Source organism: Oratosquilla oratoria, chromosome 11 (assembly GCF_046742065.1).
Source record: "Oratosquilla oratoria isolate Oo_2021 chromosome 11, ASM4674206v1, whole genome shotgun sequence".
NCBI classification, from domain to species: Eukaryota; Metazoa; Arthropoda; class Malacostraca; order Stomatopoda; family Squillidae; genus Oratosquilla; species Oratosquilla oratoria.
This window is the reverse complement of record NC_134787.1, coordinates 73600814-73618313: the sequence shown is the minus strand read 5'-3', so window position 1 is coordinate 73618313 and position 17500 is coordinate 73600814. Positions and strand designations below refer to the sequence as shown.

The 17500-nt window shown below is 36.6% G+C and overlaps 1 protein-coding gene across 1 annotated transcript in view; it reads left to right on the top strand.

The window, feature by feature from the left end:
* LOC143030095 (uncharacterized) overlaps positions 1-17500 on the top strand; it is a 29182-nt gene that overhangs the window by 2024 nt on the left and 9658 nt on the right. Inside the window, exons 3-6 of the mRNA XM_076193296.1 lie at positions 1254-1305; positions 6569-7909; positions 16654-16716; positions 17431-17500. The exon at positions 17431-17500 is cut by the window's right edge and continues 66 nt beyond it. Of these exons, the coding sequence (XP_076049411.1) occupies positions 1254-1305; positions 6569-7909; positions 16654-16716; positions 17431-17500 (1526 nt within the window). The remainder of the gene's footprint in view (positions 1-1253; positions 1306-6568; positions 7910-16653; positions 16717-17430) is intronic.

Genomic DNA, 17500 nt, shown 5'->3' with positions numbered 1-17500 from the left:
TTTAATCAGGTTTTGTATTTTATCATTCAATATTTTTATCATTCCATCTTATTTCCTCCTTACTGATTATCTCTATTTTTATTTTCTTCTCAATATTCCTTTCTCCGTTTCATTCAGTTTTATTGTTCTATTTTTTAAGATTTTCTTTATATTTTCTTGTCTTTACACTTCTTAGTTCGTAATTATCTCTCTTCCCCTTCTCTTTCTCTTCTTCTACCTCCGTCTTTTTCATCCTACTCATCTCTCTTGGAATTTGCTCCTCACACTCTGGCGATAAGACACGATTTCTCCATGACCCTTCTCTCCACAGATTCTCTTCGGATATTTCATTCTGGTGGCCACCAAGTGATGTCTTGTAGGTGAAGGCTCTTTTAGTCAAATATTTAGATTATTTTGGAATTTGTTTATATAGTTATTGATATTGCTATTGATTTTTTTCATATATTTATCATATATTTCTTAAATTTTATGTTTACCTTTAATTTCTTATTTTCTATTTATCTATTTACTTATCTATTCACCTATCTGTTTATTGGTCTATAGATTTCTTTATCTATTAATTTATATATTAAGTCATTTATCTATATATTCATTTACTGATTTATCTATTCATTTATTCAATTGTTTATTCATTATCTTTTGATTTATTATTCAAACTATTTGAATTATTATTTCCCCGTTTGGGGTATTTGCTGCATCTTATTGTGAGGTTAAAAGCTGCTTAGTATCATACAGCTGATACTTTAGGATCTATATGGGTGGCCCTACGGACCAAAGCCACATATAATTTTGTCTGTGAAAGAGGAAACCTCTATTCATAGAGAAATTGTGCTACTTTATCATACTGCGACTGTTCCTTGGTTATGCTTTTCCCCCACTTTTAATACTGTTCTGTACCACTTCTCTGAATATTCATTTCCTTTTTCGCCAAACCCTGTTGTAGGGAAGAACGAATACTGCCACCGAGTGTTCCTACTTGAGTCGTAGAAGGCGACAAAAATTATTATTCATTAATTTATTTACTCGTTTATTCATTAATCCATCACTTTTATTCATTAATCTATTCATTATTTATTAATCTATTCATTCATTTTAGCTATTCATATATATATATATATATATATATATATATATATATATATATATACATTTACTTATTTTCTCTTTAATTCTCTTTTATTCTATTTGTAAATCTATTTACATGCTTATGCATTCATTGTTTTCTCTTAGTACATCCAAACTGTCTGAACCAGTAGAAGAAAAGCTGGGACCTTCCTGGTCTATGAGGAGACCGGGTCCATGAAGGTGAAAGGAGGTGTGGGCTATGACGGCTCTCAACATTTTTACTTTTTAGAAATTTAATTCTCTTGCCACGATGTCAAACTCGAATTATTTTGTTTTGGTTAATGCAAGACTTTTTTTTTTCCAAGGGGACATTCTTTCACTGAAATGGTTGAATTTCTATCAGTGTTTCATAGATCCTGCTTCTTAACATTCTTCTTCGGCTTTCTCTAATTGGTTGTTGATCCCTTGAAATATGTAGCATGCAATAACCTTTGAATACACCAATTACCTTGGTCGGCTATATCCTTCTCTATTCATTTTTCTATTTAGATCAATATGCTAACAAGCCACAAACCAACATGAGCAGACAGGCAGAAAGTGAGAGAGACAGATATTGATAAAGACAAAGAGATACATACATAATACATACATACATACACACATACATGCATACATACATATATTCATACATACATACATACATACATACATACATACATACATACATACATACATACATACATACATACATACATACATACATACATACATACATACATAGAGAGAGAGAGAGAGAGAGAGAGAGAGAGAGAGAGAGAGAGAGAGAGAGAGAGAGAGAGAGAGAGAGAGAGAGAGAGAGAAGGAGAGAGGAGAGAAAAAGAGAGAAGGAGAGAGAGAAAGAGAGAGATAGAGAGAGAGAGAGAGAGAGAGAGAGAGAGAGAGAGAGAGAGAGAGAGAGAGAGAGAGAGAGAGAGAGAGAGAGAGAGAGAGAGAGAGAGAAATAACATCAACATTCCCATTCCCCGGAAACCACTGCACTGCAAAACACATTCCAAAAACTCCCCGCGCACCACGTTCAGAGCATAAGAGAGCAATAAACAAGGACATACTCAGCTGTACCGGCCAAGAGATATGGAAAACAAGAGCCAAATTCTGATTTCATTTTTTTTAACTCTTTAACTGAAGAAAGGTGCTAACAAATATGAATAAAGTTGTCAAAGTTACATCAGTACTAGAATTTTTTTTTTTAACTGAATTAATGTTTTGCTCAATCTGCACCCCCTTTTCCCCCACAATCAGACCTCATATAAATCATACGTACCAAAGGGTACTTATCCTTTGAATTCCTTTGTCACCAGATACTTTCATTCACTTGCCTAGCCCTCTTTCGGCATGGAATTGGTAATGTGTATGCAAATACCTTTCCCTTTTCTCTAAATTCAGGTGAAGGGACTACGAAAACCAAAAGAACAATTGTATATAACAAAAAAGCCATGACATCAGAAAAATAAGTAATTGATTATCATGTTGCTTTTACAAGTATCATTAATATAATTGTTATTGTTACTGCTGTAGTTTTTATTACAAATAGTCAAGACATTAGAAAACAAATACCAAGTACATTACCTTTCCAATAAACTAAATATAATTATCATTGTTATTGTTATCATCATCATCATCATCATCACCATCATCATAATCATTTGCAATAACCTACGAACATACCATTCCGATTATATTTCATTCTATCTCATCGTGTCCAATAAGTTTTATAATGATCATTAACAATTGAGTAGAATACACATTGTAATTAGTGTCCCTTATTGGGGTTATCCAATTAGGAATCTCACAATATGGTGTTTCAATGTTTCAATGCAAACTAAGACAAATATTCAAGTCTTATTGCTTTTGATTTTTCTTTCCAATAAAGAGACCTTTTTATGGCACTTTGCTGTGAGATATAAGTCACGTATATTCTCTTCTTACTGAAGATAGAATTATTTAGTATAAGGATACCCATGCGCACAGTAATAGATCCATCAGTATAGTATCACTATAAATTTTATTCTGGTTAAGTACAAACGACACCATAAAGAGGTTGTCAAGGACACGTCAATGAGATTTTTAATTAGACGATATCTAATGCAGACTTTAATATTGCTAATTCCAAAGGATGTTATTTAGCTCATAGGACTCCACCGTTCCGAATGGTGTTTGATAATCATCGTTTAACTGAATATCGTCAACATTGACTTCTGCATCATGGACATTATTTCGATTGACAATACAGAATTCCTTGGCTGGATGGAGGAGCACAATACAAATATTTCTAAAGCTCTCGATTGATTATTTATCGTAAGGATTTTTTTTTTTTTTTAATGTCGACATTCTTTCAGGTAGATGGGAGCTCACGGATAGAAAATTCTAGAAAAACGGCCCTATGACAGTATACTAGTTTCTTTGCTACAGTGGTAAGTTTAACCCCGTTGCTAAAATGGAACCTTTTTTGATATTTTTCTGGCTAATATTAAGTTGTCTTATTCAGCTTAGGGAAAGAACGTCATGTGGAGAGTTTAAAAACAAATATCTATCTTATTATGTCATTCCTCTTCTCTTCCCGTCTGCCTCTCTCGATATCTTCTTCTCCCCACTCCCGTCTTTCACTCTCTTTCTCAATCTGTTTGAAACCAGCTCGACATCACGTTTTTGAACCACCAGAACTTTATCCCATATCAATACATCCACAACACCATCCCAATACCATTCTATCACCAAACACCCACACCAGTGGCAGAAGCAAGGGACTCATGATGAAAAAAAGTCTTTATCTAGCCTAACAACAACCGGGAATTGGATGGATGTCCTGAAGATCCGATCAAAGTAGAAGGAAGGGCAAAATGATAAGGGTTCAGACATGCAAACTGGATTTCCTAGATCTACGAATATACAAGTTGAAATAATAATAAAAATATAATCCACTAACCTTTTCAACATATATAGATATTTGGAATTAACAGTGATCCTTCCCTAGGCTAGTTTAGCCGATGCTTTGATCATCACACAAGATGTCTTTAATTTAGAGATGCTATAGGTAAAAATTGAAGAAAAAAAAAATATATATATATATATGTATATATATATATATATATATATATATATATATATATATATATATATATATATATATTGTCGCCTTTAAAGAGTTCTTCAAGTCGATTTATGATAAAAACACCAGGAATCTGGAAAAGCCAGCTAATCTACACTTTTTAATTACATAGTAAGTTCTTTGAAGATACATAAAGTGCAGATTAAAACTAAAAAAAAAATTCATTTATGTTGACGAGGTTGCAACATATACGTACATATATCAAGAATATATTGAAATGGTAGGTATTGAATCCCAATCCTTCAATCTATTGACTGAATGCATACATACATTCATACATACATACATGCATACATACGTACATACATACATACATAAATACATACATACATACATACATACATACATACATACATACACGCATACACAAATACATATATATATTTATATATATATATATATATATATATATACATATATATGCATGAGAAATCACATAAACTCGTGATTCTAAATATGCGGAAAAACCACCAAGGAAAAAGAAAAACTGATGGTGGTTTTTCCGCATATATATATATATATATATATATATATATATATATATATATATATATATATATATATACATATATATATTTATATATATATATATATATATAAATAACTGTCTAGTAATGTCGTAACACATTAATAAATGTTGATTGGATTTAAGAAAAGAAAGGAAATAACGTTATTTTTTCTTTCTTAAATCCAATCAAGAGTGGGTTTTAATGTGTACACACACACACACACACACACACACACACACACACACACATATACAAAGAATGAAGCCATCCAGTTCGAGATGGAGAAAGAGGAGAACGGCCAATTGCCATTCCTGGATGTCATGGTGACGAGAAGCGGGTCCACACTGATGACGGGGGTTTATAGAAAGGACACCCATACAGACCGACTTCTGGACTATGGCAGCTGTCATCCGGCTACCCACAAAAGAAGTGTGATTAAGACTCTGTGGTCTAGGGTGGAAAAGGTGTGTTCCACGGAAGATAGCAAGAAGAAGGAGAGGAGTCATCTGAAGAAGGTATTTAGGGACAACGGCTACCCGAATTCGGTGGTAAAAAGGTGGACGGCACGACAACAGAGGGGAAGGATGGACGACAGACGACCGGACGCGACGCGGGTCACGGTCCCTTACTTGAAAGGGGCTTCTGAGGTAGCGGCCAGACTGCTAAGGAAACACGGTGTTGAAATAGCACACAAACCGAGGAACACTCTACATAGGGCCCTGACCAAAATTAAGGACACTGTGAGCCAAACGGACCGAATAGGGGTGGTTTACGATATTAGGTGCAAGGACTGCGAGACACATTATGTTGGGGAAACGAGCAAGAAATTGGCGACAAGACTGATAGAACACCAGAGGGCTGTTAGTAGAAAGGACATGAGTTCGGCCGTCTCAAGACACTGCGAGGAAACGGGACACGAAATGGACTGGCAAAACGCGGAAGTGAAATACGGAGGTAGTGGAAAAAGCACCAGGTTATTCTTGGAAGCTTGGTCAAGTGATGATAATAGTGTCAATAGGTGCATCACTTTAAACCCAATTTATAAGGGGGCGAAGGATAGGCTGGAGAAGAAGCTTACTTCTTAATATGTTACGTTGTGTGTTTTATTTGTTTTTGTTTCGACATGACGGTAGTGTGTTTCTTGATGTGTTTTGTATCATTCCATTTTATTTTCATTTTTATGTATGTAATTTTATTTATTTATGAAATTTACTAACGGTGGTGGCATGCGTTACGTGACTTTTGTTCCGCGTACCGTTGTGGCATGCCACGTCGTACAGCCTTTATGCCCAATCTTGGGGGGCATTTTTTCATACTGCTTTTCTTATTTATTTCAATGTGTACTCTTCCTTTTTGTATGTTTATGATATTGATGGATTTTGTGTTCTTGTTCCAATTTCTTTTATTCGTGATATACATGCTACGCGGGACATTTGTTCCACGGGAGTGCACAGTGGTGCGACCCATCGGTAGCGGGGTGAATCCTTACAACTTTCACTATATTTTCTTTATATATATATATTACATATTTTTCTATGGTAAACTCGGTGAATGTTTTCAAGGAAGTATTGCACCTGTTATTTTATAGTTTTATTTATATTTGTTTCTCATTTGTGTTTTTGATTTGGTTTAACTGCGTCGGATTGTAACGGTTACTGTGGAGACCTGTCCCAGTGTACCAAATTCCCCTTTTTTATGTACATTTCCATTGCTACCACTGTATTACCCTGAAGACGAACCCCGGACAGGGTTCGAAACGTCGGAATAAATTGACGAACGTCGAGTCCAGCGTATGCTTTCTCCCATAATAATGGTTCCTGGACTCCAGCTATTTACGAATATTGGACAGGCTTATGGCGTTGAGGTACTCAACATAGTCAGGAAGTGGGAAGCCAAGGAAATCAAGAGGAGCTTAGTGCGAGAGCAGCTACGTTTTTGCACTATATGTCGCAATCGGAAAGTGTTACCCAACTTTGCTAGGATTAAATCTCCGGTAAACAGCAAACGAGCTAGGGAGGTTTTAGAGTCTTGTGGTCGCAGACTGCTCAAATGTGCTTTGGACCATCATCACGGAACTTTACACCGGCTGGGTTTGGAGATCGAAGAACACCGACGTCTACTCGGTCAGTCCTTGGATCAAGGTGTGTTAGTTGAGGTTACAGCTAAAATTACCAGCCTTAGTAGATCGAAGGCTGGAGCCAAGCGGACAGTCTTGGATCGCAAATTGGATAGATTATTAGACACTAGGCGGCAGGAGCCGGAAAGGTGGGTTAGTAACCTCTCGAGTAGACCACTCAGTGGACCCGAGACCAAGGTCCTGTCTAAGGGTTTGAACTTCAACATGCAAGGAGGTGTGAGAGAAGAGGAATTCCTGGCTGCGGTGGAAACGGGAGTCAACTTGATGACGTGCAGTGAGGAAGGTAAACAGGACACAAGGATGCGCATAGTGGGAGCACTGGGGAGACCAGTGCGGGGACATAATCTCACTACGGAGGAGACCAAGGCTTTGACAGGCTTAAGACGAGACCGGTCCATAGTGATACTGTCGAGTGACAAAGGCAGATCGACGGTGGTTATGGACAAGAGCGACTATGAAGGTAAGGCCACGACACTACTTCAGGACATGAACACTTACGAAGTAGTACTAGCAGACCCCACTGCCAAGTTGCAGAGGAAGGTGGAGGGAGAATTGAAGAAATTAAAAGAGGTGAGGTTAATCACGGAACGGGAATGGACCAGGATGAGGCCAGGGGACTCTACGATCCCCAAGTTTTATGGACTTCCCAAGGTGCATAAAGAAGGGGTACCCCTAAGACCCATTATTGCTTTCAGGGGCTCGCCTACTTACAACTTGGCGAGGGATTTGGCCAAACGTCTGAGGCCGCTAGTGGAAAGCTCAGAGAGGATGCTTAGCAACTCGGCGGACTTCGTAGAGAGACTTAGAGGAGTCAGCTTGGGGGAGGATGATTGCTTGGTGTCGTTTGATGTCAAAGCCATGTTCACGTCATTACCACAGGGTCTAATAAGGCAGGCTGCTATGTCAACGATGGAGAGTAACCTCGAATTCCTAGATAAGTCAAAACTGACGGCTAAGGAATTGATGGGACTGGTCGATTTGTGTTTGGACTCAACCTTTTTCAAGTTCAGGGACAAAATATTTCATCAAAAGGTTGGGACGCCTATGGGCTCTCCAATCTCGGTGGTTTTGGCGGAAATGGCCATGCAGCGCTACGAGGAGGAGGTATTGGAGGATGCGCCACCTTCATTGAAGTTATGGGTAAGGTACGTGGATGACGTTTTTGTCGTTATGAATAAAGAAGACGTGGGACCTTTCTTCGAGCGACTGAATACAAAGAATGAAGCCATCCAGTTCGAGATGGAGAAAGAGGAGAACGGCCAATTGCCATTCCTGGATGTCATGGTGACGAGAAGCGGGTCCACACTGATGACGGGGGTTTATAGAAAGGACACCCATACAGACCGACTTCTGGACTATGGCAGCTGTCATCCGGCCACCCACAAAATAAGTGTGATTAAGACTCTGTGGTCTAGGGTGGAAAAGGTGTGTTCCACGGAAGATAGCAAGAAGAAGGAGAGGAGTCATCTGAAGAAGGTATTTAGGGACAACGGCTACCCGAATTCGGTGGTAAAAAGGTGGACGGCACGACAACAGAGGGGAAGGATGGTCGACAGACGACCGGACGCGACGCGGGTCACGGTCCCTTACTTGAAAGGGGCTTCTGAGGTAGCGGCCAGACTGCTAAGGAAACACGGTGTTGAAATAGCACACAAACCGAGGAACACTCTACATAGGGCCCTGACCAAAATTAAGGACACTGTGAGCCAAACGGACCGAATAGGGGTGGTTTACGATATTAGGTGCAAGGACTGCGAGACACATTATGTTGGGGAAACGAGCAAGAAATTGGCGACAAGACTGATAGAACACCAGAGGGCTGTTAGTAGAAAGGACATGAGTTCGGCCGTCTCAAGACACTGCGAGGAAACGGGACACGAAATGGACTGGCAAAACGCGGAAGTGAAATACGGAGGTAGTGGAAAAAGCACCAGGTTATTCTTGGAAGCTTGGTCAAGTGATGATAATAGTGTCAATAGGTGCATCACTTTAAACCCAATTTATAAGGGGGCGAAGGATAGGCTGGAGAAGAAGCTTACTTCTTAATATGTTACGTTGTGTGTTTTATTTGTTTTTGTTTCGACATGACGGTAGTGTGTTTCTTGATGTGTTTTGTATCATTCCATTTTATTTTCATTTTTATGTATGTAATTTTATTTATTTATGAAATTTACTAACGGTGGTGGCATGCGTTACGTGACTTTTGTTCCGCGTACCGTTGTGGCATGCCACGTCGTACAGCCTTTATGCCCAATCTTGGGGGGCATTTTTTCATACTGCTTTTCTTATTTATTTCAATGTGTACTCTTCCTTTTTGTATGTTTATGATATTGATGGATTTTGTGTTCTTGTTCCAATTTCTTTTATTCGTGATATACATGCTACGCGGGACATTTGTTCCACGGGAGTGCACAGTGGTGCGACCCATCGGTAGCGGGGTGAATCCTTACAACTTTCACTATATTTTCTTTATATATATATATTACATATTTTTCTATGGTAAACTCGGTGAATGTTTTCAAGGAAGTATTGCACCTGTTATTTTATAGTTTTATTTATATTTGTTTCTCATTTGTGTTTTTGATTTAGGTTTAACTGCGTCGGATTGTAACGGTTACTGTGGAGACCTGTCCCAGTGTACCAAATTCCCCTTATTTATGTACATTTCCATTGCTACCACTGTATTACCCTGAAGACGAACCCCGGACAGGGTTCGAAACGTCGGAATAAATTGACGAACGTCGAGTCCAGCGTATGCTTTCTCCCATAATATATATATATATATATATATGAATATCTGGGGAGCAGATTCTCTTGTATGCATGCATTGTTAAAATCGACAGCGTTAGTGAGGTTGTTGATCTTCTTGTGAGTATTCTCCAGTTTTCTAACCAATATTCTGCCATTTAGAGGGTGGGCATAGACCAAGTTGCCAAAATGATTCATTTATTTCAACGTTTCGTCTAACAAAGAGACATCTTCAGGAAATTCTGTAACATAGATAATAATGACTTACAGAAATATAGAAAACAACATGTAAATCTAACCAATTATACAAATATAGAAGCAAATATTAATAAATGCGCAAATTCACACAAAATAAACACTATACATCAGCCCATGTATAGTGTATATTTTGTGTGAATTTGCGCATTTATTGATATTTGCTTCTATATTTGTATAATTGGTTAGATTTACATGTTGTTTTCTATATTTCTGTACGTCATTATTATCTATGTTACAGAATTTCCTGAAGATGTCTCTTTGTTAGACGAAACGTTGAAATAAATGAATCATTTTGGCAACTTGGTCTATGCCCACCCTCTAAATGGCAGAATATTGGTTAGAAAACTGGAGAATACTCACAAGAAGATCAACAACCTCACTAACGCTGTCGATTTTAACAATGCATGCATATATATATATATATATATATATATATATAATATATATATATATATGTATATAAAAGTATACATATATATATATATATACATAAATATATACAAACATACATACCTACATACATACATACATACATACATACATACATACATACATACATACATAAATACATACATGCATACATGCATAAATGAATGCATATATATATATATATATATATATATACATATATATATGTATATATATACAGTATATATATATATATATATATATATATATATATATATGTATATATATACATTGTTTATATATATATGTATATATATATATATATATATATACATATATATATATATATATATATATTATATATATATAGGCATACAAACATACATACCTACATATATACATTCATACATATATACATACATACATACATACATACATACATACATACATACATACATACATACATACGCACGTACATACATACATACATACATGCATACATACATACATACGAACATACATACGAACATATATACATACATACATACATGCATACATACATACATACATACATACATATATACATATGAACATACATACGAACATGCATACGTATATACATACATACATACACACATACATACATACATACATACATGCATACATACATACATACATACATACATACATACATACATACATACATACATACATACATACATACATACATACATACATACATGCATACATACATACATACATACATACATATAAAAGTATGGAACAAAACTTTCACGATATATAGTTTGCTTAAAGAATTACATGTTTCTTTTATCTGTATCTTTCTGAGAAAGAACATATGTTGGAAACGCTAGGAAAAGAAACCTACATTAGCTCACAGCTGTGATTTCTCCTATACTCACCAATATATGTCATTATGAATTACCATAGTCTTACAGACAAACTTGAAACTCTCCCTACCCACCACAGTATTGCATTTTTTTTTTCGCGACTTTTATGGTCACTACTCCTCAGAACTCGGTATCCGCATGATTGCTCTCCTTAGAGTCTGCACAGACATAGATCCTTTGAAGCGTTTTAACCCATTTCTGCATACATACTTTTTACAAAGGTCAGCTAGACGACGTAATTTCTTTGCCTTCAGTGGGACGTCTGGGAACTCTATTCTTCCAAGCATCTTTCCCTTGTCTAACTTTGTTGGAAATCTCATCACGTTTCCCTTACACCAGTGTCTGACTTCGAATTGATATTCATTTGTATTTTTTTCCGGAACGATCCCACTACGAATATTTTATCTTTGTACTCTTTTGGCCTTTTGCCAATCTTAAAAATACATAAAGAATGCAACCATACACACACACAAACATACGCAGATGCACACATATACATACACGCACACACACACACACACACACACACACACACACACACACACACACACACACACACACACACACACACACACACACACACATAAACGCACGCACACACACACACACACACACACACACACACACACACACACACACACACACACACACACACACACACACACACACACACACACACACACACACACACACACACACACACACGACTCGTGGCGAAGTGGTGGAGTTCCAGGCTGCCACTACGGAGGTCCGGGTTTGAATCCCGCCCAGGGCTGAAATAATTTCAGTATCGGTGCGCTGCGGATTGTTACTCCAACTTTCGTGGGCGGAGAGTTGTGTGTGTGTGTGTGTGTGTGTGTGTGTGTGTGTGTGTGTGTGTGTGTGTGTGTGTGTGTGTGTGTGTGTGTGTGTGTGTGTGTGTGTGTGTGTGTGTGTGTGTGTGTGTGTGTGTAAAGTCACATCATTTCCCATAGATCAATCATATACGAGCTCTGAGCTCTCTTCCGGGAGGGAAATAGTTGTCGATCACGAGTCCAACACGTGATCCAAAACCATGGTGACCATGGTGAATCACACACACACACACACACACACACACACACACACACACACACACACACACACACACACACACATACATTTCTTTCATATAATACACGTATTTACAGTGATTACAATTTGGAAAATTTGAATGCATCAAAATATTTTTGCTATTTCAGCCATCCTTTCGTAGGATGGAGAAGAGTCAAAACTTAAGAGAAAAATAAATTAAATGTCTTAATAAATATCTGTTACCTATCACTTTACCAGAACATCCTTCTTTCTTTAACATTCTCGACACTTATATGATACATAAGTTCTCAACCGAGTTTATGCTTTTAAATCTATGTTGGGAGGAAGTTCTGGCACACTGTAACATGAATCTTGTCTTTGAGCCATTTTTCGTTCAAATCTGACAAGTAAAAAAAAAAGAATATTTAGGTCAACGAGGTACAATAAAAAAAAAAAAACAGAAATGAAAAAATCGTCACTGAGAGGGTTACTGAATGTCCTCCCAAAAGTAGACTTGTCTGGTGATTTTATTACTGAAGAGCCCATAAGATTCATGACTCTACATAACAGCTTCAATATGGTGACGTATCATTTGGACTTCTTCCAGAAGAGCTCCAATGACTGAGAGGATTGATATCACGACTCAGCGGAGGGTATCAATTGATTACTCTTTCAAACCGGAGATCTTTCCATCAGCTGCACAGAATAGCCTGTTCCTAATGAGAAGGAAATATTAAATGCTTGTCATGGTATTTGAGCGAGTAAATGGTTTTCGATTCGTATATATTTTACACGCATTTTTTTCATTTGACCAAACGAGTCACTGTGCTGCTGTATTCATCTAAATATTTATTCATTCTTTTGCTCGCGCCTAAGAACTTTATTCGAATGAATGACTGGCAAATGGTGGTGGTGGGGTGGGGGTGGGGGGGGCTTCATCAGACTTGGGACAAACTTAGTCCATAATCTATTGAATCTTCAATATGTCTCAATTCCGTTCTTCAGCTCAATGAAATTGCCTGACTAATTTGGGTCGAAACTTTTTGAACTCGTTCAGAGATCATATTTACATTTCCGTGTTGCAAGAGCGTCTCTAGGCTGAATAGCATTGCCTTGTCTAAATAATAAGCGAGTTGTGAACATAAGTGACAGGTTTAATATAATTTTTTTGTTACTAAGCTTTACAGCTAACCTGCCAGTAAACCCTATAGTAAAAAATATCATGCAGAAGTTTTCTATTGTGTAAAATGTACTAAAAAACAACAACTATAGATTCAAGTGATGAAGATTATGAACAAAAAGACTGGCAGTAGTAAAAAAGTAAGATAAAGTGAAAAATAGTCAAGGAGTTTTTCCCTCCCTCTCTAGAGTGCTTTAGTATACTTTGTATATTTTAATTAATATCATTGGAAAAAATGTCTGCTTCTCTATTACTTATCGTTGTCTATATTCACACTATGTATTTTTTCAGAAATATTAGTTCTGAAGATGTTTCTCTGAAGACGTTTTAAAAATGTATGACCAATTTTGGTGAACCTGGATTTGCACTTCTCATGGTGAAAGTTTTTCATGGGCCTTATTTATCAAGCCAGATTATATAATTCAGAACATTTAATCTGTTCAAGGGCAGACGATATTAATAAGCAGAGAAGTTGCGTCTTTCGTTGAGGTAATACAACTAATTTTATCCACGATGACGTCAATAAAAGATCTTGTCTTGTTAACTGCATATGATGTCATTTGAGTAAAAGGTGACCCTCGAAAGAACTGACCCCCCCTCCCAGCCCCTGTAGATCAAAGAGTGAAGTGGCACTAAAACGTAGAGGTAGGCTGACAATATATAAATAAATAGACAAATATAGAAAAAAATTAAACATGCGTTCAACTTTGTGAGTTAAAAAAAGCAATATATGCATACATACATACATACATACATACATACATACATATATATATATATATATACATATATATATATATATATACATATATATATATATACATATACATATATATATATATATATATATATATATATATATATATATATAAATGAAGGTGAATAAACAAATACATAGTACGTAAATAAACAAATTTTCATCGAAATTATTATCAAACAAATTGATATATTAGCTATATATGAAATGATTCACATATGAGTTGATGAGGTATTTCGGTGATTCAATAATCGGTCAATTAAAGGTGACTCTACAAACGTAAAATCATACATACATCTGACAACAATATAAAAAGAGTAACTACAATAATACAATAAAATCGCCTGGAAATAAAGTTGAATATGCAATGAAGATGTGATACGAAATAGTGACAGAGACAGAATGGACACTATTTTCTAGTTAGTTGAAAGCTCATAATATTTCATTCATTTGACAAAAGAACCCCAAAAACAGACATGATATCCTTGAACTTAAACCGCTAAAATTACTTACAACTACATTAACTTTTAAGTAGATCATGAAATTACAGGAGCATTGCTTTAATTCGACAACACCAACACAAAAGAGGGGGAAAAAGGATTAAAAATCAAAGAAAAAGATAATAATGGAATTGGTAAAAAAAAAAAAAAAAAACGCGAACAAAATCAGAGATGCGCTGGTTTTTGGTGGAAAGTTGCAGCGAATTTTAAACTTCTCAATATACTTTATTATGATTTTGTTCCATCTGTAGTTCCAGCTTTGGCTCAAAAGTCTTCAACAAAAATCTGGTATACGCATATTGAGAAAAAATGTCAGAATTAATGAATATCACTCTGAAAGAACAGGAAACAGAACGAAAAATGGAATAAAAAAAAATTTGAATATATATTTTACCCAGTAAGACTTTTGTTGACATTTCATGGTCCTTTGATACCAATAGAATACCAACGAAAAGTTTATCACGAAGAAGAAAAAAGAAGAAAAGATGAAAAAAAAGAGAAGACAGAAATAGGATTGATAGAAGAAAGACAGATTATAGAAGTGAAAAAAATTGAATAATGAAAGACTCGTCAATCATTTTCAACCCAGTGATACATTGTCTACTAACTTCTCTCTGGACTTCAATTCCCACGAACACCCATCACCTCCATATCGATCACAAATTGACACAGTCGTTTGGTGATACCAAAACTTAAATCTAAGATATGTATTGCCAAGGACAACAAATACTGTACAATCACTAAAAGTTTTGACACCTCTAGCTAAATAAGTCTATTTCATTTAACAGATCTACAAAAATAATACACTTAATAGAAAAATAGGCATATATTTACGAATATATATATACATATATATATATATATATATATATATATATATATATATATATATATATATATATATATATATATATATTGTGTGTGTGTGAGTGTGTGTGTGTGTGTGTGTGTGTGTGTGTGTGTGTGTGTGTGTGTGTGTGTGTGTGTGTGTGTGTGTGTGTGTGTGTGTGTGTGTGTGTGTGTGTGTGTGTGTGTGTGTGTGTGTGTGTGTGTGTGTGTGTGTGTGTGTGTGTGTGTGTGTGTGTGTGTGTGTGTCAGTTTCTGCCTATTTGTCTATCTATTTGTTTGGCTAGCTATCTTTCTCTATGTCTTTCTGTCTGTCTTTATCTCTCTGTCTCTCTCTCTCTCTTCGTGTCTTTACAGAGTACTTATATGTCAACTAATATCACGTCTCACCTTTTCTAAGGTGAATAAAACCTTTCGATATTAGCCAGGACAAAGCAGTTCAAGTCAGCACTGGAATTTAACCTTTTCAGTAATACATACGACTTACATATTTCTTCTAGATGATTCTATTCAGTGAAGCAATACCCTCTCAGGGGCAGATTAGTTATTAAAACTATCTCAATTAATGCTCATTGCTACTCATATGTTACAGTCATGTGTTTCGTGTAATTCTAAGGAAAGACTCCTACACATTAAAAAGGATTAATTAATCAACTAATCAATAGACGCTGTAATTGTTCACAAAGTTTTTAATTAAATGCATTAAGTATGTAAATTATCTGACAATATATAATTATAATATAATTTTATGGATTAAGAGAGCTTTACAAATATAAAGTTAAAAAGGTGTACCTCATTCCATACCATGTGATTCTAGTTGAAGTTTGGCTGACGCTATGCAGTTCTATCATATCAGTGGTGTCTCCTCGTTAGCAAAGGTATTAATTACATTTCATCTAATCTTGTAAAGAATAAGCAAGATAAAATGATTAAAGTTAAATCACACGGTCTTATTAAACTTTTCCATGTCCCTTCGACTGTGAGTTTGTTAAAAGAAAAGAATAACAACTTGAAGCCCTAATTCCTCATGTGCACACAACTCGCATAAAGTTACCAGGTACCAAAGGGGTGGAAGGGGAATCACATTTAGGCTATTTCCAGACAATTCCATTCAGCTCTTTAGCAGCGAAGGGGCAGATATCAATATGACGACCTCAAGGTTCTTCCAATACTTGCAGGTACGCGTACAATGCGATATTTAAGCCACACCATTAAGGGAATGAGAAGAGTCTGGTTACTAGACCGTGGAGGTATGGAAGGGGTGGAGTGGGAAAGGAGCGGAACCACTACGCAGATGGAGTAATACGGTGTGGAGGGAATCCAAGGAGGAAATACGGGGAAAACTATCGGATATGAAGACTCGACTCATATACGAGATTGTGGGATGCTGGTGGAATGAAAGTGCAAGGGAGGGCTCATGCGCGTGTGTTTCTGTGTGTTTGTGTGTATTTGTGTGTGTGTATGCGTGTGTGTGTGTGTGTGTGTGTGTGTGTGTGTGTGTGTGTGTGTGTGTGTGTGTGTGTGTGTGTGTGTGTGTTTCTGTGTGTGAGAGAGAGAGAGAGTCTGCGCGTATGTGTGTGTATGTGCATGTCTGTTTCTGTGTGTGTGTGTGTGTGTGTGTGTGTGTGTGTGTGTGTGTGTGTGTGTGTGTGTGTGTGTGTGTGTGTGTGTGTGTGTGTGTGTGTGTGTGTGTGTGTGTGTGTGTGTGTGTGTGTGTGTGTGTGTGTGTGTGTGTTTCTGTATGTGTGAGTGTGTCTGTGTGTGTGCAAATTCGTGTACGTCTGTATTTACGTCCATCAACATGAGAGTCACCATTATAGGATGTATCTATTCTTCATTTCCTTCTCAACCAAACAACTCTCCTAGACCTCCAATCCATCTCACTCTTCCAGGTATATGATTTACATGGTAGTTGTGTTCTACGTGGATCCAACCTTAGTTATGTCCACTCTCTATTGGAGT